Raw genomic sequence first — 27,086 nt, forward strand, 5'->3', positions numbered from 1 at the left:
GAAGGAGGCCGCAAATCCATGAGAGTCTGAGGCCGCCGTCACGCCGCTCGCCGAGGACTTCTTATATTCAGATCATCGGAGCCCTAGTGGATGTGATGAACAATCCTGGACCGGAGTTAGGATGATTCATCACGCCTGTGTGTGTGTGTGTGTTCAGTTACTCACACACACACACCCAAACACACACCTACCTCTGTACTGTAAATGCTTACAATAGATGATAAACCGATATGTCCTGTGATCTTGGACCCTACCTGAAAGCATGACCTCACACACACTCTCAGGCCCCCACACGCACACACACCCACACACACACACACACACACACACACACACACACACACACAAATCTATCTTTTGTCCTTGGCCCTGCGCTCGGTGGAGCCGCTCTAAAAGTGCTCACTTCAGCTCCTCGGCTCTTCAGTGTCGCAGACCTGGGCGGCGTGCCAAGAGCTTACAGTGGTGAAAGAGAGGGAGAGAGAGCGAGCGAGCGAGCGGGCGGGCGAGAGAGAGAGAGGAGGGGGGAGAGGGGGGAGGGGGAGGGGGGAGGCACCTCACCTCCAGCAACCCCATCCTTCTCTCCTGAGGTGCAGTCACACCCTCTAAAGTGCGCTCCGCCGTCTAAATGCACTCTTCAGAGCGCTCCTGTGACCCCTGAGCCGTTTCTCAACGCTCCGCCGGGCGCCAGACAATCACACGGCACTCCGGCGGGGGCGCTGCTGAAGCCGCGACGGCCAACGCCAGGCTAGAGGCATCGACAAGGGTGGGGGGGCGGGAGAATAAAAGTTAAAGATTGATTGCAGCGAGTCGTCGGAGCTAAAGGAAGGAAACGTTCCAGGAAGATGACAGAACGCCGCAGAATGTAGGACAGGTTGATGTGACTAAAGATAAGGGTGAGTCAACGTGTGTGTGTGTGTGTGTGTGTGTGTGTGTGTGTGTGTGTGCCGTTATGGCTGGCTGGCTGGCTGCGCTCCACACACAGAACTGTGGGAGGCGGAGTAAACCAAGCCTTGCCAGCTTCTCCCCATTAGCGCCGCTGTTCCAGGCTTGGCCCGGAGCCCAGGGCCCGAAGGGAGAGAGAGGGCGAGAGAGGGAGGGAGAGAGAAAGAGAGAGAGAGGGCGCACTACTGTCCTTGGCCAGCGGGGGCAGAGCGCTTCCTTCTTCCTTCACACAAACACTGGAGAAGCATCGGCCAAAAGGAACGCAGCGTGGCTACGGTTTGCTCTCATCGTAACACACACACACACACACACACACACACACACACACACACACACACACACAGACACAGACACAGACACAGACACAGACACAGACACAGACACAGACACAGACACACACACACACACACACACACACACACACAGAGGGGGTTAATAGTTTTAAACGGATCAAAGCATTGATCAGATGCTGGATGTGATGAAGTGAACTTGTCTCAGTGGGGGGTCCTCATCAATAATGCAGCTGATCCATACTCAGGCTCAGGCTCAGGGTCACTGGGCCTGACTGAACTCTTCACTGCTGAGTCCTGAGGCTGCTGCTAAGTGCTGAGGCTTCAGAGGCCAAAGAGACAACGAGCCTCCAAAACCAGAGACAACAACTGGAGAATCCTCATTTAAAGTTCAACTGAAGGAGTGATTGAGTTCAGTTTGGGTCTCTGGGCTGCTGGTTGACTGAACTCATCCATTCTTGGGGCTTTAGTAACCCGTGACCACCGTTTGTCACCGCTTCAGGCTGTATTGACGACTCCAGTCAATCAGTCAATACAAGGATCAATAGTGACAATAAGTCCACCTCGATGCTGCAAACCTCTGGAGACTCCCACGTGTGTGTATGTGTGTGTGTGTGTGTGTGTGTGTGTGTGTGTGTGTGTGTGTGTGTTCAGGAATACGACGCTTTGGGGAGCGAACACAAAGGTCAACTGTCAACGATGAAAGCGACTTTAACGTCTCTACTGTTCATGCTGTTAACATCCAAGTGTTAGAGGCAAGAGTGTGTGTGTGTGTGTGTGTGTGTGTGTGTGTGTGTGTGTGTGTGTGTGTGTGTGTGTGTGTGTGTGTGTGTGTGAGGCAGGATGATTGAGGTTCTTGTTCAGCTGTTATTAAAACAACCCCGAGACTCATCAGAGGCCCAGATCGGCTCTGATCAGTCGGGCGCAGAAGCAGGATAATGGATGTTGGAACGTCTGGCTGCGCCTCAACACGCCGCAGAAAGCGAGCGATGGAGGATTAGATCGCCACGCTCCGGGAGACTGAATTCCTTTTGCCCCCGTGCGTAACGAACGCAGCCTGCGGGAGACTCGTCGCGACAAGAATTAGGGGAAGTTTTGTTTGTGACTCTGAGATGAGACGTTCTGACTTCAGAGTGATTTCCCTGAAGCCAGCGTTCCTTCCTTCCTTCTTCCTCCAGTCAGTCAGAGCGAGCGGCTGATGAGTCAGGGTTAGAGACGGGGCGGATTAGCTGAGAGTCTGCTCCGGGTCGTGAGCGTGACTCAAAGCAAACCTGACTCTTCCTCGCTCTTCCTACACGATGCTTCGGCGCTGCGTTCTTCCTCTAACGATGCACGGCTCTGAAGCCTGCACGGGACGAGACGCGGCTCAGGTTCAATCTACACAGCCCACCTGAGACGAGTTCCGCCGGAGTTATCTGAGAGCGGAGCGGGTTAGGAATGATATGAGAAGAAGACGAGGCGCGTGAGGAAGAAGTAAAAACAATGGAGTCTGACCTCCGGCTGTACCTTCTGAATATTTCAGGGCCGGTGCTCATCTTTGAGGAGGGAATCTGTCAGCGGGGGAGAGAGACGGGAGAGACGGCTTCAGACGTGTGAATCTTTAAACAGAGGAAACTGTCCGGCTGGGTTTCAGCAGACGGCCGAGAGAGAGAGAGAGAGGGGGCGAGCGAGCGAGCGGGAAGCTGGCAGGAAGCTCTCGGCTGCAGGGATGACAGGGACGGCACACGGGGGGGCGGCCAGTCCCGGGAACGCCGAGGGGCCGAGACGACGAGACGGAGAGGAACGACGACACACAAAGTACAAGATTTGTTTCCAGACAAAAGAATGAAAAGCCGTCAGACAGAAACTCAATAATGCACTTCAACCTAGACGCTCTGCCTCCAGAGGTGCAATTAACTAGCTTTGGTTGCTCTGCTTTTGTTCGTCAGTCAATGTGAGGAACATAAGCGGCCCATTTCTATGGCAACAAGAGAAGGGGCGGTGGGGGGGGGGTCAGGAAACGTGGTGCAGCTCTACCGATCAGCTGCACTAAGATCAATCGGCCCTCTTCCTCAGTAAGCCGCTCTGTCAGGCTCCTGTCCTGACGCGGCCTCCTCGTCTTCATCAGCTGCGGGGCCACAGGGGGCGGGCGGAGGTGCTGAAGTCATTCAGACCCAAACGCCGCCAGCGGGCGCCCCGGTCACATCCAAGCGGAGCGTTTTTAATCCAATTAAAGGGAGGAGAGCCGGCGGAACGGAGCGGAGACCAGCGCCATCATCCATCACGCCGGGACAGTAGGAGACGCTGGGGCGGACTCAGGGGAGAGGAAGAGGAGGAGTTAGAGGGCTGAAGGCTCCCAACACCGCCTGAACCTCTGCGACACATAAACGCCTCTAAGTGAAACTCTGGGCTCGGGCTTGTAAACACTGAACTGTGTGGAGAGGAAATAAAATAAAAGGAGCAGAGGTGCCGGAGCGGCCTCCCAGCAGAGGCAGGCAAGGGGGCGGAGCCTCTTATGGGAGCATATATCACAGGATAAAGTGTGTGTGAGCTGGGTGAGGTGAAGTTGAGCTCAGAGGCCCGGGTGTTTCTATATTTCATGGCTCTGTCACCGCTCAGAGAGGAGCGCCTAATACAACAGAGTGTGTGTGTGTGTGTGTGTGTGCATATGCTGTGACTAGAGTGTGTGTGAGAGAGCGAAGGAGTGGGGTTAGATAAGAGGGCATGTGTGTGTGTGTGTGTTTGTGTGTGTATCCCTCCCAGCGTGTGTGTGTCTGTGTGCTCGGCCGAGTGAGGCTGGAGTCTGATTGGAGACGGAGGCGAGAGGCTTGTTGCTACGGAGATGCACATCCTGAACACACCGGAAAAAGAATGAGTTTAGCGCGTGATGCAAAGCGGCGCCGGCGGCCGGGGTCACATCCCCGCGCGGAGCCGACGGGCCGGGTCGACGGGCCGGGACGACAGCGGAGCTAAATCCGTCCTCGTCTTTATTTTAAAAGCGGAGGCGAAGAGTGAGCAACGGAGGCCATGACGGCGTTAAATGTTAAACGTGGAGCGACTCCAACAAAAGCACTGACAGGCGGCGGCGGAGCAGGAATCAGCGGCGATGAAAGCCTGCAGAGACCCGGCGCTGAATAAATAATGAGCTCCATTGTGGGGAAATCTGATCGCTGCCTCTGAAAATCAATAACTAACCAACCTGGAGCAGGACGCCATGAGTGACTCTGCAATAACGCCAATACGCTCCAGTCAATCTGAGGGTCTCACTCTGAGGGAGGGGGGGGGGGACGCGACCCCAAGAAGCTGCAGGAGAAGCGGAGAACTCTCTGAACAAACTAAAGATGGAGTTCAAACTGAGAGGACTCTGTGTGTGGAGGCTGGACGATCGGGCCTTTAGAACGCTAAGGACCCCAGGCTTTCTGTGTGAATGTGAATCGTGTGTGTGTTCTGTTCTGTAGCCTGATAAGAGCTCTGCTTGCTTCCTGCTTGAGAGGGAAACTTAAGCCTCCAACCACCTCACACACACAGGCTGCCTCAGTGTGTGTGTGTGTGTGTGTGTGCAGATGAGAGCCCTGATTCAAAGCGGGGGCCAGAGGGCAGAGACACATTTAGCTTCAGGCGCTCCCCGGGGCAACGCCACACTTTTCCTCTAAAACTAAATGAACTAGGATCAAAGGTCGTATCGACGCCCTTTAAAAGCCGAGCTGCAAATACTCACAGCCCGAGTGCCCTTGAGCAACTTAAAACGAGGCACACAGAGGTCGGGGTCGATACGTCAGGGCGGCCGAATGAGCCGATCCACTCAGAGCCCAGAGTACAGTACGGGGGGGGGAGGGGCTTTGGGTCGCTAATCCAGTTTAGCCTGACTCTGGGTTCATCACAGGCCGAGGTCAGAACGCTGAGAGGAACCAGGGGATGTGATCCAAAACTGCAATCCTGAAGAAACAAACCCCGGTGCAACACGACTCTGAAGTGTGTGAGAAAGTAGTAAAAGTGCCTGAACTCAACCACGGAGATGAGCAGTGTCATCTTACAGCACACACACACACACACACACACACACACACACACACACACACACACACACACACACACACACACACACACACACACACACACACACACACACACACACACACACACACACACACACACACACACACACACACACACACACACACACACACACACACACACACACACACACCTGCCATCTAGACGCTCCTAACAGCTCCTAATGACCGCATCTCCATGTAACCCAACCCGGCGCTCCGTTCCTCCCTCGGCTCCCGTTCTCTCGGCCCCGGGTGCTGCCCTGTGTGTGTGTGTGTGCCAGGTGCACTCAGCTGAGAGATTTGTTGGCACCGGGCTGGCTCACACACTCTCCTTCTCTCTTACCTGCGCTCCCGGTGAGGCAGAGGATGCTGCTGCTGCTGGCGGGTGATGAAGGTGGTTCCCCACACCGGGCTGCTGTGGCTGTTCCTGAGCCAACCCACAGGGGGCGACGACGGGTAGGGGGTACTGCGGAAGCCATGGTCCGACTCCGTCTCTGCAGTAAGAGACGAGGCCGAGCTCCCCATCGCCGCAGCGACAGGAAACCAGTCTCTGGAGGAGGAGGAGGAGGAAGAGGAGGGGTCCGTCTCTTTTTAGTTCCAAGAATCCAAATGACGAAGGATCTGCGGCCTTCCAAAGTCCCACACACACAGATTGTTGTTTAGACCACAACAGAAACTTCCATCCTGCGTTTGTGTTTGCAGACAAACTCCTGTTAACAAGCATCGACGCACAACAGAGAAGATTCCATCGCTGCGGAACGACAACAACAAGAAGAAGAAGAAGAAGAAGAAGAGGAAGAAGGCTGCTGCACTTACAGGAAATGTAAAAAGGCAGCAAGGAGGAAATCAATGAGCACAGCACTCACACACCCAGCCAGGCGTTCAGGTGTGCAGGTGTGGGGGCTGCAGACCAGGGTGGGCTTCACACAGAGGAAGAGGAGGAAGAGGAGGAGGAGGAGGAGGAAAGGTTCTCAGTCCTGAATGTCACTCTCTGCCCAGGGCACACATTCCAGTTCAGCGGTTGGTGTGAGATGAGGAAGTAATGCAATTCTCTCCCTGCAAAAGGTTTGTAATTGTGTGTCTGGCAGACTTCCTGGTGTGTGTGTTACCGCCGTGCTCCGTGTCGTCCACGGCGCCGCTCTGAAGGCCGCCGGCGTCGCTCCTGAAACATCTCACCAGTCTGTGCGCTCTCATGCCTGCTCTCTGCACACACACACTACCTCAGCACAGGAGGGGGTGGCGGAGGAGAGGGGAGGAGGCCTCGGTAGGCGGCATCTCAGCGGCGGGTGTGTGTGTGTGTGTGTGTGTGTGTGTGTGTGTTGGGGTGGGGGTCCCAGCGAGCAGATCAGCTGTGGTCAGGACCCACATGCAGCTGGAACCAAACACACATGGGACAGATCTCCAAGAAGCGTGGAGGAAGTAACACCAAAAAGAGATACAACATACATCCAGAAGGTTCTTCAGAGGGGTGAGGGGGTCCAGAGAGGGGGGTCCAGGGGGGAGGGGGTCAGGGGGGGGGGTCAAGGGGGGTCACCAATGCAGTGCAGCTCCTCCTGAGGTGACCTGGTGTTGGCAAAGCACAAGTTGGAGAAGATCCAAGTGTCAGCTTTCAGAGCTCCAGTCAGACTAACAGCTGCAGCTCCGTTCCTCCTGCTGGATCAAACATCTGAGCTCTCATGAGGCCAGGCTCTGGGGTTCCCACATAGAAGTCTAAATGAAGTGTGGGATCGATCTGGAATCCAGGGAACAGATCTGATCTGCAGCTCTGTTAAACTTCCAAACAGCTGCTTTGGCGCAAGATGCTTCCCAGCTCCACTCCTTCCAGAGGAGGGGGGCTGCGGTGCCGCTGCTCCTCTGCCGTGACGACCCGCTCCCGCACCCGCTCCCGGGACCTGCTTCCGTTCTCTCCCCGGTGCCCGGTGCCGGTCTGGGTTCACCAACTCGGCGCCTCGGGGATTCGCGGGCACTTTCCAACCTGTCGCGGCGAGTACGGGCAAGCGCGGCGCAGGAGAGGAACCGCGATCATTCCAGCGGGGAAAACGACACCGACACACTGCTGCTGCTCCTGCTGCTGCTCCTGCTGCTGCTCCTGCTGCTGCTCCTCCTGCTGCTGGAGGCTGGACCCGGAGGTGAGAGACAGACAGACCCGGCGGCGCTCCGGTGTCCTCCTTCATGTACGAGGCTCAGGCGCATTCACGGTCTTTACGCATGGAGACGCAAAGCTGCATCATAACACGCGACGAGCTCCGACCGCCGCAAGCATCCATCTCATTACCGTCCGCTTCCACATCAAGCACCAGCGGCACAGAGGCCAGGAAGTAGCGACACACACACACACAGACACACACACACACACACAGTCAGTCAGTCAGTCAGCTCCTCAAGCGCCGGAGACAGAGACGACAACAAGCCGTCCTGTCGGCGGGATGGAGGACAGATCGGATCAGGGGAGGGGGGGTTCGCCGTCTTTCTGCCGGGTCCGGTCTCAGCCTGCGTCCGCCCGGGCAGGGAGATGCTGATCCTCGCCTCACGATCCCGTCGTCGCCGTGGAGCTGCGAGTGTTGAAGCCGCCGTGCCTATGCGCTTCTCCTCCCGGCCCCCGGAGCCGCTACAGTCCCGCTACAGTCCCGCTACAGTCCCGCTACAGTCCCGCTCGGTGCCTCGGATCCTCTCGCGGCTCTGTTCAGTGTTATTGACGCTCCACGGCTTTAATTCCTGCCTCAGCTGACAGCCGGAGTGCAGTGGACGAGGATGCAATCTCCTCCTAACAGCAGATTACTGGAGTGTCAGCAGGGCGCATGCGCACTGGGGAACAGAGGAGGAGGAGGAGGAGGAGGAGGAGGAGGGAGGGGGGCTGGAAGGCTGCGTTCAAGAGATTTAAATAAACCTCAATAGGGCCGCGACCCGGGAGGTCTCACTTATTCATGTGAATAAGATCAAAGAGCGAGGAAGGGCAAGGGATGATAGGAACAGCCACGATCATACTGAGGGGAAACAACTCACACCAGGACTACTCCTCCTCCTCCTCCTCCTCCATTTAACAATATCATCATCATCAGGTGGAGGAAGATGAGAAGAGGAGGGGCAGAGTGTGAGACAATGACAGCCAGCAGGGAGAGTGAAGGGTTAACAGAGGACAGTGGCTGCTGTGGCTCATCTCTGCTCAGCTGTCCCTTCACATTACTGAGATAAGAGCACACACACACACACACACACACACACACACACACACACACACAGACACACACACACACACACACACACACACACAGACAGACACACCCCGCTGACCCTCTTTATCAGTTTGCAGAGTTCAGCAGAGAAGAACGAGGCCTCTTCTAAAATGACTCACACACACACACACACACACACACACACACACACTGTGACGTCTTCCTCTGTGACACAGGAAGTAGCGAGTTAACCATTAGACACTTCTGTCTCCAGGCCTCAGCAGACAGACAGGCTGTCTGGCTCGTCTGCATATATTTGTTTGGAGCTCTCGTTGCTCTACACAGGTGCTCTGGTCCTGACAGGGCGTGTGCCACTCTGCGCCGCTCTGCGCCGCTCTGACAAACTGGTTAGTCGGGGAGATTCCAGCAACGACTCAGACCCATAGAGAAGAACGGCCTGCAGAACGATCAACCCCTAACACCAGGGGGCCGAAGCTGGGAGGAATGTCAGGAGCTTTCTTACGCAAACGCCAACGCAACCACGACCTTTAGGTTCCGCATCGGGTCAAATGAATCATGTGTGCTTTAAAGGCTGCAAGACGACACGCAGAGAGAGAGAGAGAGTTAGAGAAGCAGCCTGCAGTGATGACAGTTGTGGTGGTTTGAGGAGTGAAAGAGCACAGATAGAGAAGGAGAGAAGGAGAGAAGGAGAGAAGGAGGGAAGGAGGGAAGGAGAGCAAAGCAGGAGGACTGACACCCTTTGTTAAAGCAGCACCTGTTTGTCTGAGGGCCACCTGTCCCTCTGCAAGTCAGAGCTCAGAGACACGCCAGCTGCCAGTCAGAGAGAGAGAGAGAGAGAGAGAGAGAGAGAGAGAGAGAGCGTTTGGATTTCATATCACATTTCTATTCAGCAGGGACACAGAGGGGAAGAGGGGAGCGGGAGGAAGTGAGCTGATTTCATGCTACATTGCGAGTTGTCATGTGGCAGCAAAACGCCTTCGGGGTTGTCACGAGTGTTTCCCCCAGAGGATGAACCCTGAACCCTTACCCAGCTCAAACACAAGCAACATGAAGAGGCAAAGGACGTAAACACACTTATTGTAGGTTTGACATATATATTCTGAGCCGATGAGCACCTGGGTGGACTGTGCGTGCCTGTGTGTGTGTGTGCGTGTACATCAGCTGATCGTCATCTTCCCCCTAAACATCTGCACGTGACCTCTGCCCTCTACTAGACCTGACAATTACACAAGGAAGTTCAACGATGCTGTAACTGTGTTGTACCTGGGTGTGTGTGTGTGTGTGTGTGTGTGTGTGTGTGTGTGTGTGCGTGCGTGCGTGCGTGTACAAAAGCCGGTCCGGAACACAACCCTGAAGCCTCCTCATTGCGTTCATATCCCTCCTCACATGATCGCGACCCAAACAAACGGAACCTGTCACTTCCCCTCACAGAGGCTGCAGTGTAGCCAGATGAGAACTCTCCTCTCCTCTCCACTCCACTGAGACAGCGGGAGGCAGAGCGCATTGTAAACAAAGACACACTTATTCACACACACACTCGACGTCGTCACCCGGTTGTGTACTTCATGACGCCCATGAACAAACAGGTTGTGCTCACCTGGAGTCCGCTGGAGGGGGTTTGTTCCTGGTTCTCGCTCGTCTTCGTCTTAACTTTTCACAGCCATGGAGACGACAAGTTCCTCCCGGGTTCCACTGTAGCCAGCCAGTTAGCTTTCCGGGTGTTAGCTTAGCGCCCCGCCGCTTGAACCAGACATTTCTGACGGACGCCGGACATCTACAGCTTCTTTCCACTCCGGCGGGTGTTAGCGAGGCTGGTGCGAACGCGTAGGTTTACCTCAAACAGCCCAGGAAGGAAGGGGAATCTCCTAGGAGCAAATACTGGCTGCACGTACGCTAACGGCGTAGCGGGGGAGTCTGCGGCGGCGGAGCGCACGGCAGTGTGCGTAAGTGGCGTTCAGGGATCCGGGCGTAGAAACTCCATTTCCCGTGTTCGTCCTGATCGAGGATATCCGGGTGTGATCGTCGCCACCTTTGAAAAAACAAAAATATACAAATAAACATTTGAATTAAATGGTGATGCTGCTAAATAGTATGAAATTAAAAAATATACTCCCTCCGTTAATAGCTAAATTTAATTCGTGTATTTATCATTTTGAAAAAATTTTACTCATTGTTACTTCCACCCTCAAAAACTATCAACTATTTTACACATTTACCCGTGGAAACACATTTAATTGTGATATAAATCTGACAGTTAATAATATTTATAAGAAACTAAATCAAATATATAGACCAGTGTCAGCGAGTGGTGCTTCACTGCCATCTAGTGGCACAGAATTGTAATGACAGACAGTTCATTATATGGAGCACTGTAGAGTCAGGGGTCAAAGTTCAACAACATCTCATTTTAAAGCTCGAGAATATTCCATAATCTTTCTGTCAGCTTAGCTACTATTTTATTTTACACTACTATAATTGAAGAATGGCGTGTATACGTATTAAGTTGCATCAAGCACTTTTCCTCCAATCACCTCCAAATTCACCAAACACATGACTTCAGGGGTCCGGCCTTTGCATCAGGTGCTTTTCATTTGATTTACATAAAAATGAGTTTTATGTTGCATTACCATAGTGGGAGATACGATGGATCCACGACAGCTGACAAAGATGTCACGAATGATGTCACAGTTCAAATGCATAAAACAAAGCTAGTAACTCCCTTAATAACATCATGAATGATGCCACAGCTGATAGGCATGTAACCCCCCATTATGAATGACATCAGTGTTTGTTTAGAGGTTCTGCTGGTTTTGATTTGCCACTTAATACGAGTTAATAGCCGTGTAATACAAGTAAGTATCACTGCTGTATGACAATTACTGTTTCTTATCTGTGTGTATGTGTGTTGCAGTTTATTCTTTGTTATTCTATCCTCCTTGAATAGTCCAGGGGCACAAAAAGGACAATAGCTGAAGAATTCCCCAGATAAACAATCATACATCAGACAATATAATCTATTAACAGTTCATTACCTTTGTTTAAAGAGTTTCTATCAGGTGATCAAAGGAAAAACAACTAAATAAATTAAGATCCATGAGGAGAAACAGAAGCATGTGAGACGTTCAGAGTCTGGATTAGTTCACTTAATCCCGGTGTCACCAGGTTTGTTAGAACCGAGGAAGTTAAAGGATTAAAGAAACTACTTTGGTACATAACGAGACAGCTGCTGCTTATAAACCCGCTCACGTCTTATTACGGCAATCGACCTTCGATCAATCAAACACCATCAACTTGTATTCGGTTTATATGTTAACCAGAAAAGACGACGAGAATGAATGAATGTGAATCCAACCGGAGGATTTCTACTGTATAGTCGGAAGTAAATACACCATCAGTCATGACAGAGTGTGTGTGTGAGTTTGTGAGAGTGTGTGTAGTCGCTGTAAATCTAAACGCGTGTTGTTATTGCGGTGATTTGTCTCCGGGGTCGAGTGAGGCGGAGCAGCGGAGTTGAGAATGAATCTGGGCGGGGGGAAGAGAACACTGGGACGGTGCCGCTCACATGCTGGAGCTCCCCCGTGTATGTGTGTGTAAGTGTGTGTGTGTGGACGGGACAGGGACACACGCGTATGAAACTTCGGATTAAACCTCATGAATGGAGGAGAAGGGACATAAACACGCCGGAACCAAGAGAGAACGTTAGAACCTCCACCCGGTCCCGGACAGGAGGAGGAGGAGGGGGGTCTCTTTGTGAAGGTAGGCTGTGCCTTGAACGCATCTTTCTACATTCCGTCATACAGGCGCGATGTTCCTCTTTAACTCTACTTTTACCCACTAATACTAAAAGTTACGTAAACAACTTTAAAGCGAGTTTCTGTAGCTACGAACGAGTCAACTTTTGGTGTGTGTATTGTTTTCAAAGGCCAGTGTGGGTGCGTACACACAGTTGTCATGACAATGCTAGGGAAACCCGGAGCAAGGCACGTCGGGAGACACAAAAGACACCAGCGTCAGAGGACAGGACAGGAACACACTTAGTGTCCAAAAAGACCCACAAGGCAACGGTTCAGCCGCCATACAGACAAAGACAAGAAGACTTACCAAAGAAGAAGAAAGAGAAGAAGAAGAAGAAGAAGAAAGAGAAGAAGAAGAAGAGTAGTTTAGGGGGGCAGAAGGGGGTCAGGACTTGTTGTTGGACTCAGTTGTGTCCCCATGTAAACATCTGGATCACTTGTGTGTCCCAGAGAGGAAGGAGAGGAAGAGTAGTACTTTGTGAGGAGGCGAGTCGGGGGTGAGGAGGATATGTTGGGCCTGCTGGGTGAAGGTGTGTCCTGTGTTTATGTGAGGCAGAGTGTGTGTGTGTATGGGTGTGTGTGTGTGTGTGTGTGACCCTGCTGGTCACAGGAAAGGGATGCACTCAGGCGGAACCACACACATGTGGAAATGACACCGGCTTCCACAATAGAGAGAGAGAGAGTGTGTGTGTGTGTGAGACCGGCTCTTTGGGTGTGTGTGTCTGTGTGTGTGTGTAGGAAAGCAGGGTCAGGGTCTCTTTACATGGTCATGGCTCCGTATGAGGACAGGAGGGGACACCAAGGGGACGGAGGGGGGCTCATGTGTGTCATCACTACAGATGCTAGCACACACACACACCCCCCCACACACACACACGAGTCTAGAACTAAACTCAGCAGCCTTCTAAAGAGGGAGGAGCGGAGCTAATGAGCAGAGAGATAAGCACACGCTCTCTCTCCCTCTCTCTCTCGATGTCTCTCTCTCTCTCTCTCTCTCTCTCGCTGTCTCTCTCTGTCTCTCTCTCTCTCTCTCTCTCTCTCGCTGTCTCTCTCTGTCTCTCTCTCTCTCGCTGTCTCTCTCTGTCTCTGTCTCTCTCTCTCTCTCTCTCTCTCTGTCTCGCTCTCTCGCTGTCTCTCTCTGTCTCTCTCTCGCTGTCTCTCTCTCTCTCTCTCTCTGTCTCTCTCTCTCCCCCCCCCCTCTCTCTCTCTCCCCCCCCCCCCTCTCTCTCTCTCTCTCCTTCCTATGCAGAGTCATGATAATACTTGTTTACTATCTCATGCGAGGGAAATTTTAACTCGACGCCCAGGTGCTAAAAAGATGACATCGCCCTGGCCCGGTGCCAACGCACATGCCACAGAGGTCCAAACATCACAACGCCATGGCGACCGGAAACACCGAGACCAACCGAGAGCTGAGCATCAAATCAGAACTAAAAACAAGCAAAGGGAAGGAAACGAAGCAATCGGATCAAATCAGCTTCATAACTTCTGAATACAAGCTGTGACACTCTGGGAGCTAGAGTGGATCAATAAGGATGATTGGCAGGTAGAGTTGCAGTGTTGTGGTATTGATCATGTGTGTGTGTGTGTGTGTGTTCCTATGAGGCTGTAATGTGTCGGGGCATGCACCCGTGTCTCGCACCCTCGGGGGCCTGGAAGTGTATGAACACACACACACACACACACACACACACACACACACACACACGTGGGGGCGACATGAACGAGCTCACATCAGAGGCTACATCTGTTTCTTATGCATGTTTGATGGCCTGAGCCGGCGGCGGCAGCTGGGCCGGCGCTCCGAGATGCAGCGCTCCCATTAGTATGCATGACGGGATGGGAACGCCAGAGCGGGAATACTGAGGACGGGATACATGATGGGAGGCGGGAGACAGAAGGAATCGCGGCCTCGGAACTGTTTTCTTCCTCTCCGCACGCAATTATGCTTTAATTTGAGAGTGGCTGCGAAAACCAAGCGCTCCCTAGAAATTAAGGTTTGGATCGGTGCCAACGTGGAGAGAGAAATGGAATCAGAGCCAATCAGAGTTCAGCAGGCCAGCCAGGATTTGCACTCGTGTGTGTGTGTGTGTGTGTGTGTGTGTGTGTGTGTGTGTGTGTGTGTGTGTGTGTGTGTGTGTGTGTGTGTGTGAGAGTGTGTGTGTGAGTGTGTGTGTCTGGGGAGCTTGCCTTAACATGGTGCCTCACACACACACACACACACACACACACACACACACTATTGATTCATCAGTATTGATTCATATTTGTCCATTTTTCTATCAACCAAATTGACGATCAATGGACGAAACAAGCAAGAACTGAATCTGTTGAATGGATATTGATCCAAAATTGAGAAAATCAATCAAACTCACTTGATCAGAGAGAGGAAGCAGCAGGATCTGGATCTGGACCTGTAATGATCAGAATGGAGGAAACACTTGTGTTGATCATGATTGGTGACTGTGTGTGTGTGTGTGTGTGTGTGTGTGTGTGTGCACTCTCACCTCATGTGTGTGTGTCGGGTAAGCGAGTTCATTCCTTCCAAACGTTCACATCACAGTGCAGCATTCACATCTGCTGCCGCCGCCGTGCCAGGACTTCTTCTACTCCAACATTTATGTGACTGGCTGCTCATCACGTCTGACTCTTGGCACAGGAAGGCACGCGGCACGCCGGCTATAATTGTTACCCACCTTCCTCCCAAACATTCAAAGGCATGAGGAGCGTCTCCCCCTTTTACCTTCCCCTTCCACACACACACACGCACACAGACACACACACACACACACACACACACACACACACACACACACACAGAGTCTCTCTCACCAGATGTTCTGCCTGATTAAGATGCAGGCTCGCAGGTTTGGGACGTACGGACGCACATGTGCAGTTTAGCTCTGCATAATGACTCCACAATAACAGGAATAATGTTTATTTGATTTATGGAGTGCTGCCTCAGGGCACGAGTAGGTCAGAAGGAAGACTTTTTGGGGTTTAGTTGTGTGTGTGTGTGTGTGTGTGTGTGTGAGAGAGAGGTGTGTGTGCAAACTGGAGTCGCTCAGCTGCAGACAGATAATTAAAGACATCTAATCTAAGGCCTCGCTCCTTCGTCGCTGCGCTTCCTCGGATTCTGCAGACGTTTAAGGGAAGGGATGCGACACACACACGCACACACACACACAGGAAATCCAGAAACCCTCATAAATCACGAGGAGCGAGGACAACTCTGAAATCCAACACCTCCAAGATCTGAGGGGCACAGAGAGGAAGACACAGAGAGAGAGAGGGGAGGACAGAGGAAGAGGGGTCTGGGCCATCATGTGTGTGTGTGTGTGTGTGTGTGTGTGTGTGTGTGTGTGACAGAGAGAGAGAGAGGTGAGTTATGTCCTGCGTGTTCCCAGGAACCTGAATGGAGCCTCATGTTTGAATAAGCTTTATGCTGATGAAGGGTAAGCACACACACACAGCTTCATCAGGGTTCACCAGGCTAACACGTGCTTCCGTTTGTGTGTGTGTGTCTCCAGGTGAAGCGGACACGCCGTGTAGAGGAGGACGGACGACAGACGGTGCCAACCTGGGGAGTCGGCGGCGCTGGAATGGAGGGACTGATAGAGTAAGAGAGAGAGAGAGAGAGAGTTAAGGCGCTTTGTTGTCCCTGCTAAATGCACTTCCTGTCTCTATTTCGGGGCTTCCTGTTGCCCAGTGGCGTGGCATCAAGGTTTGCGTTTCACTCCCCTTCCACTGGGCCTGCTGGCTGTTGTGAGCGATGTCATAAAGTTAAAGGACGTCTCTACAGATGTTGACAGCAGACTCGTCCCTCTGGCAGCCGAGGACGGCCACTCAAATGTCGTCAGATGTTTGACAGATGTGTGTGTGTCCGTACGGCCCAAACCAACACACGGCTGACTCTCACTCTGCCTCTGTGGCGTTGGTATTCTGTTTAAGTCCCTTTCTCCTGTCGCCGTGGCTACACAGAGCCAGATAAGAGCCAATCATAGGGCTCCTCTTCCCTTCTTCCCTTCTCCTCTTCTTCCTCTCCTCTCAGTGCGTTTGGCAGGCAGCTTAAACAGGGGTTGGCATTGTGTGTGTGTGTGTGTTTGAGGACTGTGTGTGTGTGTGTGTGTGTTTGTGTGATTCACCTCCACACACACACCATTATATCTGTGTGTGTGTGTATGATTCATACCTGTGAGTGTGCTGATGAAGGGACGCGTGCCTGCATGCTTCCTCAGCGACTCCCCGCACCTCAACCTGTCAAGAGTTACCATTTAACTACACACACTCACACACACTCCTCATATTGACAGCGACACGTCATCGAGCGGTGAATCACCGTGCTCGTTATCCGGCGCCCCCTTCCACCTCCCCCCTCCCCTCCCCTCCCTCCCTCGCCCCCTATGACCAGCTCTCCTCTATGACAGCGAGGACGTGTTGCGTCACACCACTCTTGACGTGGCACCGTGCCCGAAAGGATGAAGGTGACAGCGAGCGACTCCTGGCTCGCTCGCGTCTGAGGGCCTTGTGAGTCAGCGGTGACTCATCAGAGCCGGGAGGGGGGAGGAGGGAGGAGGAGGAGGGACGAGGAGGGGGAGCGCATTTTTTGCAAGTCAAACTCTGTTGGACTTCTGATGATGAATGTAGTAAATAATGACGAAAACACACACGTGCGCTTCTTAATCATTTCCCTGTGTTACATCATGTTGCCTTTACTTGCCCTGTAAATTGAAATACACTGAATTGGGGTCAAACTAATGGATAATGACGTTGTTGGTTTAGAAACTTTAGATTTCATAATGTGTAAATCACACGCAGTCTGGTATGCAGCCACAGGAGGGCGACAAAACTGCAATTTCTACCGTTTTCACCGTTAACATGCGCTGAAGTGTTGCCACACGCTGTCAGAGGGCCTGTTCATACATGTGCGCCTGGAATACATGAACAGGAAGTCACAGCCATCATCAAAGACATATTTCAGAAAGTTTATGTATGAATAATATATCAGAAAAGATGAAACAGCTTTGATTTCTTGCTATAATTACATTCAGTTTGTTACGGAGTGTTTGAGAGAAGCAGGTGCAGTTTGAGTTTGTATGCATGTGAATCAAAGGGAGGATGATGCCTTCACTGTCTGACCTTGGAATCAGGATAAGTTGTTGCAAAAAAAAAGGGCGCCCAGGCCGATGAAGAGCTGTTATAGACGCTCCTTATAAGGGAGGCGTGACCTTAGACTTTGATTATCAGTCATTATTCCGCAAGAAAAAAACTTACGCAGACTTGCTTTTTAAAGATGAATCTATGTTTAACGGTCGCCCCCTGAACGCCTCGTCTGTGCCTTGTAGACTAAACTTCATTATTCTGACTCAGCGTTTTGATTTTGAGCCCAGAACACACACACACACACACACACACACACACACTGATCAGAATAGCACATCAGCTTTGATAAGAATGCCTTTGCATCATAACCAAACACACACACTCTCACACACACACACACACACACACACACACACACACACACACACACACACACACACACACACACACACACACACACACACACACACACACACACACACATTCTCTCACCCTGCAAAGTAATTGTACACATTCAAGGCCGGACCTCACTCGTCTCAAACATTGTTTCTTTTTGTGTATATCTGTATATTTGTTGTATCTTCTTTAACTGGATGCGGATGTGTGTCTATGTACTTTACACACACACAAACAAATCCACACACACATCTCTTTTATGATGCGGTAAAGGCCTGCTACACACACTCGGCTTTAGAAGAGGTATCAGTGACGCCAGAGAATGTGTTTGTGTGTGCGTGTCAAAATCTTCAGTGGTCTGGTGTGTGTGGGTGTGTGTGTGTGCCCATGAACATGATTTGACCACATCACACACACTCACACACACACAGTTCCTACTTACACGTACATATTTATTCATACCTCTGTGTGATAACTATATTGATACATCTAGAGGAGTGTAAGTGTGTAGCGCTCATTCACTCGGAACACTACCTCCACACACACACACACACACGCACACACACACACACACACACACACATACACACACGCAGCAGCCTAATCATGGCAGACACAGTGAGGAATGACACACTGCACAGCGCAAATCCAACCAATCTGCTGCATAATGAATCACGGGAGGCTGACGGCTGGACATCAGACATGAGAGACAACAGAAGCAGTGGTCGACCTCTGTCACAAGTGTGTGTGTGTGTGTGTGTGTGTGTGTGTGTGTGTGTGTGTGTGTGTGTGTGTGTGTGTGTGTGTGTGTGTGTGAATCACTGGAGTGAAATGATTTGCTGAGAGAACGGCTTGTGTGCTTTTGTGAGAGAAAAACAGAAGACAGAGCAGATTGTGTGTGTGTGTGTGTGTGTGTGTGTGTGTGTGTGTGTGTGTATTTGTGTCACTCACAGCAGTGGATGTGTGTGTGGTTAGGAAGTGACAGTCGCCCCCTTGTGGCCACACTACTTTCCAAAATAGAAAAAGTCCCATTTTTGATGTTTTCAAAGTGAATATATTCTCTGGAATAAGAGGAGGAGGAGGAGGAGGAAGGTGAGAAAGTGTGTGTGTGTGTGTGTGCGTGTTTGTGTGAGAGACTGCATATGAGACTGCATGCATAAGTGCTCACCCAGTATGTGTGTCATATGAATCATCCGGTTCCCCAGCTGCCGTTTGTTCCTCTCTGGATGCCCCCTTGACACACACACACACACACGTACGCACACACACACACACACGCACTCGTCAATAATTATAAAAAATTCAGTGTGTACTCTGCCGACGCCGAGATTAAATGTGGAGCGAGATCTAAGAGGAAGAGGAAAGTGAGGGAGGAAGAGGAAGAAATCTGAACAAAACACAGAAAATGTAACTAAATAACTAATCAACTGAAATCCAATAATCTGGATTACAAACTCATTGATTGTGTTCAGGTCTGATGAGAGGAGGGAGGTTTGTTTCCCATTCAGACGAGTCAGGAGCTGTTAGGTTTGTGTTCTCACCTCTGAGCACCCAAGGGATCAATCAGGCCGAGCTGGGCTGGGCGGTGTGTGTGCGTGTGTGTGTGTGTGTGTGTGTCGTCAGCCGTACACCTTTAAGTAGTTGTGATCAGCTGCATCCCAAATCGTTTGCTGTTGATTGTTCAGCTGCAATGCAAAACCAACCAATCAATCAATCAATTAATCAATCAATCAACCAATCAATCAATCAATGGATGTATATGGAGCAATTTGTGCAGGAATGCCTGTCGATGAGAGAGGAAAGGGAGGAAGCAGAGGCATGAGGGTGTGTGAGATGGAGAGGGGAATACACACGCACACACACACGCACACACACACACACACACATAATGGGAGTGGGAGATTATCCCTTTGCGGATGACTCATAAAACACTTTGACAGGGTTCATCCTGAATGTGACGGGTGTGTGTGTGTGTGTGTGTGTGTGTGTGTGTATGGATGTTGATCCTTCCTGTGGGCTCTGATGTACTATTCATGCTCCTATTTACTCATAATGATCAATTCCATGTGTGTGTGTGTGTGTGTGTGTGTGTGTGTGTGTGTCATTAGCGAGTGCTTATGATTCCATACAAACATCAATTATTCGTCCAATACTTGGCATTAACACGTCTCTCTCTCTCTCTCTCTTTCTCTCTGTGCGTCTCTCTTTCTCTCTCTCTCTCTCTCTCTCTCTCTCTCTCTGCGTCTCCCTCTCCCTCTCTCTGTCCCTCTCTCTCTCTCTCTCTCCCTCTCTCTCTCTCTCTCTCTCTCTCTCTCCCTCTCTCTCTCTCTCTCTCTCTGCGTCTCACTCTCTCTCTCCCCCTCTCTCTCTCGCCCTCTCTCTCGCCCTCTCTCTCTCTCTGCGTCTCTCTGCCTGTGTGTGTGTGTGTTTGTTAAAGGGAGCTAGGTCGAGCCTGACTGATCCCAGTAGGCAAAGCTGCTGATGGCTGCCACACTAATTACAGGAGGAGGAAGCTCTCTCGCTCTCGCTCTCGCTCTTTCTCCTCCTCCTCCTCCTCCTCCTCCTCCTCCTCCTCCTCCTCCCGCCCCCTCGCTGCTGCCGTCTCTGCCCCTTCTGTTGTCAAATGAGCTGTGGAGTGTAATGGTGTATCAACATGTCTGCGCTGTGTGTGTGTGTGTGTGTGTGTGTGTGTGTGTGTGTGTGTGTGTGTGTGTGTGTGTGTGTGTGTGTGTGTGTGTGTGTGTGTGTGTGTGTGTGTGTGTGTGTGTGTGTGTGTGTGTCGCAGGGTTTGGATCAAAGCACATCGTGAGCTGGTGAATATTTAATGTCATTTCCAGTGTGTCAAAAGTTGCCATTTAGAGTCAGGATATGATATATACACACACACACACACACACACACACACACACACACTGGCACTGAACAAAAAGTCTTTTGTCATCTGTTTGGGCTTTGTGATCAGACGAGTGAAGCACAAACTCACAACGATGACTAAAGAGAGAAAACAAAAAGGCCCAAACACTCAGAGACGAAGACGAAGATGCAGATGAAGATGTTTGTCCTCATTCTCCAGTGGGTGAGGTAAAACATGAACCATTACGTGGCCTGAAACCTGAATGAGACTGTGTGTGTGTGTCTGTGTGTGTGTGTGTGTGTGTGTGTGTGTGTGTTGGAGCTCCAGCCATTCTGTTGTGTGTGTGTGTGTGTGTGTGTCTTGTGTCCTCAGATGACCTGGAATCCATTTTTAGCTCAGAATCTCAGGGTGACTCGTCTGCTGATGTTTCTAAAGCAGGACGCTGTGTGTTTAAATGAAAACATCAGAGTGTGAATTATTCATGAGGGAGTGAAGAGCAGGAAGCCGGAGGAGACTTCCCCTCAGACCCAAAGGGGCGTGGCCAGGAGGGCAAGAGACTGAAGCTCCCGGCCTGTAGAGGGCGGTACTGTGGGATTCGCTGGCTTATACAAGCTGAAATCTAGAATCTTAATGATTTTGCAGCTGTTGTAGATGTACAGCAGCGTTACATCATTCTTCACATCATCCATTACATCATCCATGTTCATGTGATGGAGTCGCACCGCACGGCGTCGGGGGGGTCAGGGGTCGGCTCGTCGGTGGGAGGAGTAGAAGAGAGAGAGAGGTGGGGAGAGGGGGAGAGGGCGATCAATACACCCAAGACTTTAGCACAGGAAAACCTTCAAAGCTCACACAGCCCACACCTTTCTCACAAGATCAACTGCAGACACACACACACACACACACACACACACACACACACACCAATGCTGCCAACAACAAACACTTTGTCTTCCTTTGTCTTTATCTTCTCATCCGCATCGATGCCCCTTCTACTCTCCCTCCTCATGTCGCCGCTGTGCACACTGAGTGAAAACAGAGTACCTGACTGTATTCCCGTCATCATCATTTCACTGCTACTGCTGCACCTCTGATCAAACCCCCTGACCATGCAGGCTGTACATGCAACACACACACACACACACACACACACACACACACACACACACACACACACACACACATGCACACAGACAGACAAGTGGACTCCATGTACGAGTCGGATCATTCTCAAGCAGAACCCCCCGCCGGGCTATTTTAATCCAGGATGAAGAGAGCGAGGGAGGATGTGAGAGATGAGGGGAAGCTCATGAATCACAGCTGGAGAGAGAGAGAGAGGGGGACAGACAGACAGGGAGAGAGGCAGACAGGCAGACAGACAGACAGACAGACACCTGGGGGGGACAAACTGGTAAACGCTGGATGTTTGAGATGAGAGGGAGACGTCGTGTTGACAATGAGGAGACGGCGAACAGACGGAGAAGTGCCTGCACACACACACACACACACACACACACACACACACACACACACACACACACACACACACACAGACACACACACTCTCGCTGGCTAATGAGCTCCTCTCAAAGACCCTGCATTATACACACACACACTCGTCTTTCTTTCTCTCCCTCCTTCTCTCGTCCCCTACATCCTTCCCCGGCTGGCTTCCTTCCCTTCCTCTCCTGCGTCCTCACCTCCCCTCCTCCTCCTGCTCCTGGTGGGTTGTAAATACCAACCTGTCATCCTGGCCGAGTGAGCGAGGGAAAGTTACGAGTGTGCAGGTGTGTGTGTGTGTGTGTGCGTGTGTCAACATGATGACAGGAAGGAGTGCGGGAGAGAGAGAGAGAGAGAGAGAGAGAGAGACCCAGCGATGACTGATCTAAGGTTTTGTGTGTGTATGAGTGTGTGTGTGTTTGAACGACGGTGTGTAAGAATTTAGACGGAGGCAGAGGCGAGGATGAGAGAGAGACAGAGGGGGGAGGGGAGGGAGGGAGGGGGGGAGGGGGGGAGGGGGTTTGAAGCCCATATTCTCCCGCCAGCGCCGCTCTCTCCATCTAAAGAGCAACCCCCCCCCCCCCTCCCCTCCCCCTCTCTCTCTCTCTCTCTCTCTCTCCCTCTCTCTCCTCCTCCTTGTTTGCTCTCCTCTGCGGGGGTGCTGCTCCCGCTGTGTCGACTGGTAGGCAGTTACAAACGTTACTATTTTGAGAGGGAGTGTGTGTGCGCGCGCCTGTGTGTGTGTGTGTGTGTGTGCGCTCTCGTCTTGCAGCGGCAAACGAGAGAGAGAGAGAGAGAGAGAGAGAGAGAGAGAGAGAGAGAGAGAGGGAGGGAGGGAGGGAGGCAGAGAAAGGCAGAGCGAGGCAGCAGGAGACAGATTGGGCTCTTCTCCTCTCTGCCACACGTCAATCGGCGCTCACAGAGGATGAGGGAGGAAGAGGAGACTCGGACCTGAAGAGAGCCGAGGAGCGCAGACAGCGAGTCGACAGGTCGCCTGTGCCAAGGGAAGCGCTGCGGAATAGAAGAGCAAACTGACAGGGGAAGAGGAGGGCGAAGAAGAGGGGGGAAGGAGGCTGGAGAGAGGAGAGAAGAGAGGAAGAGGAGAGGGCGGCGGAGGTGAAGGAGAGAGAGGGAAGATGGCGAGTTTTGGGAAACTCACAGATTACTTTAACCGCCGCAAGTCTCGAGAGGAGCTGAGGGTTGGCAGGAGCTCCAGACGCAGCGGCAGCTACTGCTGCACCGTGGCAGAGGCCAGGTAACCTGTGTGTGTGTGTGTGTGTGTGTGTGTGTGTGTGAGTGTGTGCGTGTGTGTGTGTGTGTGTGCTGCTGTGCCGTGGCTCTAAATGCATCACAGACATCAGTGTGACTGCAAATAACATCAGACTGATAAGCTGTCAAGTCCGTGTTAACCTCTGTGTGTGTGTGTGTGTGTGTGTGTGTGTGTGTGTGTGTGTGTGTGTGTGTGTGTGTGAAAAATACACCCTGTCACCCATTAGATGAACACATGCAGGTGTGTTTGAATGCTTTCATAGAGGTTTACCCTGTTTGTGCCTATTCATGTCTGCGTATGTACACACACACACATACACTCACACACACACACACACCAGGCATACAGGTGTGCGTGTGTGCATATGTGTGCCAGCGTGTGTGTGTGTGTGTGTGTGAGAGATTTGTGTTACATAAGTCTGGTGGTGGGGGGGCGCAGTAGATGTGTGCTGTGAGGCATGGCAATGGATGCTACGCCACACACACACACACACACACACACACACACACACACGAACACACACACACACAGAGGATTAGGTTGAGCATGAGAGAGCGTCACGCTGAGAGCTGTCCAACTTAATCAACAACTTTCCACCAGCAGAGAAGTTCCGAGCGGATGCCTTGCTCAAGGGCAAATTGACCGCAGCGGGTGGGAGAGCAGCAGAGAAGCTGGTGCCTTGCTCAGAGGCAGCCGAGAGCAACAGAGGGTGTGTGCATGTGTGTGTCAGTGGTTTGTGCCCTGGCTTCAGCACCATGGACAGCTCTCACTGCAGACAGCGCCCAGCCTGGGGATTTGAACCTTTTGCATTCACCAGACAACACGGCGTCCAAGCCCCTGAGCTGCTTGAACATCAGGACAGATGTTTGTTCTGATGTTTCCTGTCTCTCCACTTCATTTCCTCCCAGCGTCTCACTCTTTAGTGGAACTCCATGAATAAAATCTCACAAATTCTCTTGAAGCTCGACTTCATCTGGGCTCTAATCTCCACGCCTCTCTCTCTCTCTCTCTCTCTCCCTCTCTCTCTCTCTCTCTCTCTCTCTCTCTCTCTCTCTCTCTCTCTCTCCCTCTCTCTCTCCCTCTCTCTCTCTCTCTCTCCGCTGATTCCATTTCCATCCACGGCCAAAGTCAGCGCTCCAGACTTTTCTGAACGAGGGCGGTGGAATGTCGGCGCTCTTCACTCGCAGCAGGAGCGTCGGCGTGGGCGGACATCTGGTCTCCTAGAAGACGCTGAGGACGCTCTCACATTGGCTGCCGTCGCTAATCTAGCATCTCTTTCATCCACACACTCTATTTTACTTTCATTCTCTCCCACACAGTCTCTCCCTCTCTCAAACTTCCCACGCCCCAGCCTCTCTCTCTCTCTGTGTGTGTGTGTTTGTGTGTGTGTCGCTCTACATTGAGCTGACAGGCAGCAGGGGGACAGCCAGAGGGGTTGGGCGCCATCAGAGCTCCGCCTCTTTTGTCTGCTCAAATCTCATCCAGCAACTCGGAACAAATCGCCTTTATGTAAATCCGACTTCTTCGTTGGTGCAGCGCTGATGTTGATGTTCTGTTGAAATGTGTGTGTGTGTGACTCTGTGTGTGTGTGTGTGTGTGTGTGTGTGTGTGTGTGAGTTGACAGACACAGTAATCACCTTTCTCCAACATTCCTGTAGCCCACTTTGACTAATTAATGCTGTTGGCTTCTAAATTTAGATTTGCAAAGGAGCTCCTGAGCAACACAACAACACACACACACACCCACACACACCATCAGTCAATATCAGGGCATCTGTGAGTGTGCATAAGGACGCATGTGTGTGTGTCTGTGTGTGTGTGTGTGTGTGTGTGAGTGTTGTACCGTTGCAGCAGTAGCAGCAGCTGTTGTTTCAGCACCATGGACAGCTCTCACCATTCCGAGGCCTCAGGATGGCGCCGTAACTTCCAGCGTCGTTACTTCTTCCTCTTCCTCTGTAACCACGGCGGCACTCCGGTTGCATACATCTGTAGTTTAGCTACTTTGCGCTGGCTGTTGCACTTTTTGTTGTCGCCATGGCGCCCGCCGGGAGCCGAGGGAGACAGAGAGAGGCTCTGGTGTCAAGACCTCTGAGCTCAGAGCGCTGTCACTCAAGATGAGAAGAGAAGAAGAAGAAGAATGCGTCCAAGCGTCTGCTGAGGATGTTTACGGTTCTGTGTGTGTGTGTGTGTGTGTGTGTGTGTGTGTGTGTGTGTGCAAAAGTGCTTCATGGGCTGGACGTAATTTTGCAGGGTTCCAGATCACAGCTGTGGGGCCAAAAGTCTCCTCTCCTCCTTTCCTCCTCTCCTCCTCTCCTTCTCCCCTCCTCTCCTCCTCCTGTCCACTTTCTCTTCCCCCATTTTCGTACACAGAGTCGCTTAGCAACAGGTTTGGGAGGCTGACTGGGGCCTAGAGTCGTCAGCCAGAGCGGCCTGGGCCTGTCGCTGCCGCAGCCCCAGCCTGTGTGTGTGTGTGTGTGTGTGTGTGTGTGTTTACCTGCAAGCCCTCAGTTACTTCATCTCATGCCTGCTGCAGGGAGAGTGTGTGTGTGTGTGTGTGTGTGTGTGAGCGGATTTGTGGTCTTTATTGACTCTTCCTCTTGTTCTCGCAAAACCCAACAGCAAATTGTTCTTAGCTGTACATTGTTTCCGTCTCCGTGGCGATCTGTCTGTCCTAAGTCAGATATCCTCATCTTCAGTTCGTCCACCGGGGGAGCCGTTTAGCTCGCCGGGCCGGCCGCTTCATATCGATCAATACTTCCCGGTCCTTTGCCGATGTGCTGACGTAGAGCGGCGGCTGCTGTCGGCTCAGCTGACGGCTCCCCGCGGCGGCGAGCTGACGCGGCGCCCGCTGATCCATCACGCCGCCGCGCCGGACGTCCACGGGGACGAGAAAGCCAATCGGAAACGTTTCTCACTTTGCTCCTAAAATCCAATCAGTGGAAAATCATTGAAGGGCGCCGCAGGTTCATCTACAGGCCGCACGTCAGGCGCTTGTTACCGGGACGACAGCGCCCCCTCTGGACGGCAGGGGGAAACCTCCTGATGCTGGAGCGATCCTTTAGTTTCTCACACAGATGTAAATCCTCCAGAAAGACATTTTGTGATAATTGTCTGTCAGATTCTCTCTCCTGTGGGAACATGATGGGATTCTCTGTGGCAGTAAGCGACTCTACAGCGCCGTAATCAGCTTTAATGGCCATAACTCATTACCGAGCCACGAGTGGGACGCACTTCAACCGTCTCTCTCAGCCCCTCCCTCGGTATAGACACAGGAAGTGGAGGAGACATTAATCCATCCACGCCACGATTTAGTGTTTGGTGTTATTAGAAGAATAACAGGTTGAGAAGATTTGTACGTCCTTTGCAGAGCGGAGTGTGTGGAGTGCGTGGAACGTTCTGGTCCCCGTTATGCACGTGTGTGTGTGTGTGTGTGTGTGTGTGCGTGTGTGTGTGAGGGAGAGGAAGGGAGAGCACGCAGACACGCGTTCATCAAAACTCCATCTCTCCTCACTGCTGTGACGATTCTGAGATTTCAGTGACACAAAAACCCGTCTGGAGGTCAGAGGTCAGGGCTCGCTCGCTCGCCCCATCTGTGTGTGTGTGTGTGTGTGTGTGACTCACAGAGATCTGGGTTCTCCCTCTGATCTGATATCTGATCCACATCTGAACTTCACTCAGCCTTTAAACACCTTTGATGTCGCTGGAGCCA

The 27,086-nt window shown here is 51.9% G+C and overlaps 2 protein-coding genes across 3 annotated transcripts in view; one reads left to right on the plus strand and one right to left on the minus strand.

Annotated features, from left to right (window-relative positions):
* capn15 (calpain 15) overlaps positions 1-10,365 on the minus strand; it is a 26,499-nt gene extending 16,134 nt beyond the window's left edge. The window contains exon 1 of one of the 2 annotated variants that reach the window (XM_076151932.1): positions 10,058-10,365. Coding sequence is in view for 1 of the 2 variants with exons in the window: in XM_076151931.1 (XP_076008046.1) it covers positions 5,610-5,791 (182 nt within the window). In the remaining variant the exon portion in view is untranslated. Of the gene's footprint in view, positions 1-5,609; positions 6,770-10,057 lie in introns of those variants that run through there. The other variant, XM_076151931.1, reaches the window with a different exon arrangement.
* Positions 10,366-23,243: 12,878 nt separating this feature from the next.
* The window catches only part of ankfn1b (ankyrin repeat and fibronectin type III domain containing 1b), a 77,959-nt gene continuing 74,116 nt past the window's right edge, over positions 23,244-27,086 (plus strand). The window contains exon 1 of the mRNA XM_076151711.1: positions 23,244-23,362. Coding sequence (XP_076007826.1) covers positions 23,244-23,362 — 119 coding nt within the window. The remainder of the gene's footprint in view (positions 23,363-27,086) is intronic.

The sequence above is a fragment of the Genypterus blacodes genome, unplaced genomic scaffold (assembly GCF_046128005.1).
Source record: "Genypterus blacodes isolate CSIRO-AG114 ecotype Tasmania unplaced genomic scaffold, CSIRO-AGI_Gbla_v1 ptg000055l_1, whole genome shotgun sequence".
Taxonomy (NCBI): domain Eukaryota; kingdom Metazoa; phylum Chordata; class Actinopteri; order Ophidiiformes; family Ophidiidae; genus Genypterus; species Genypterus blacodes.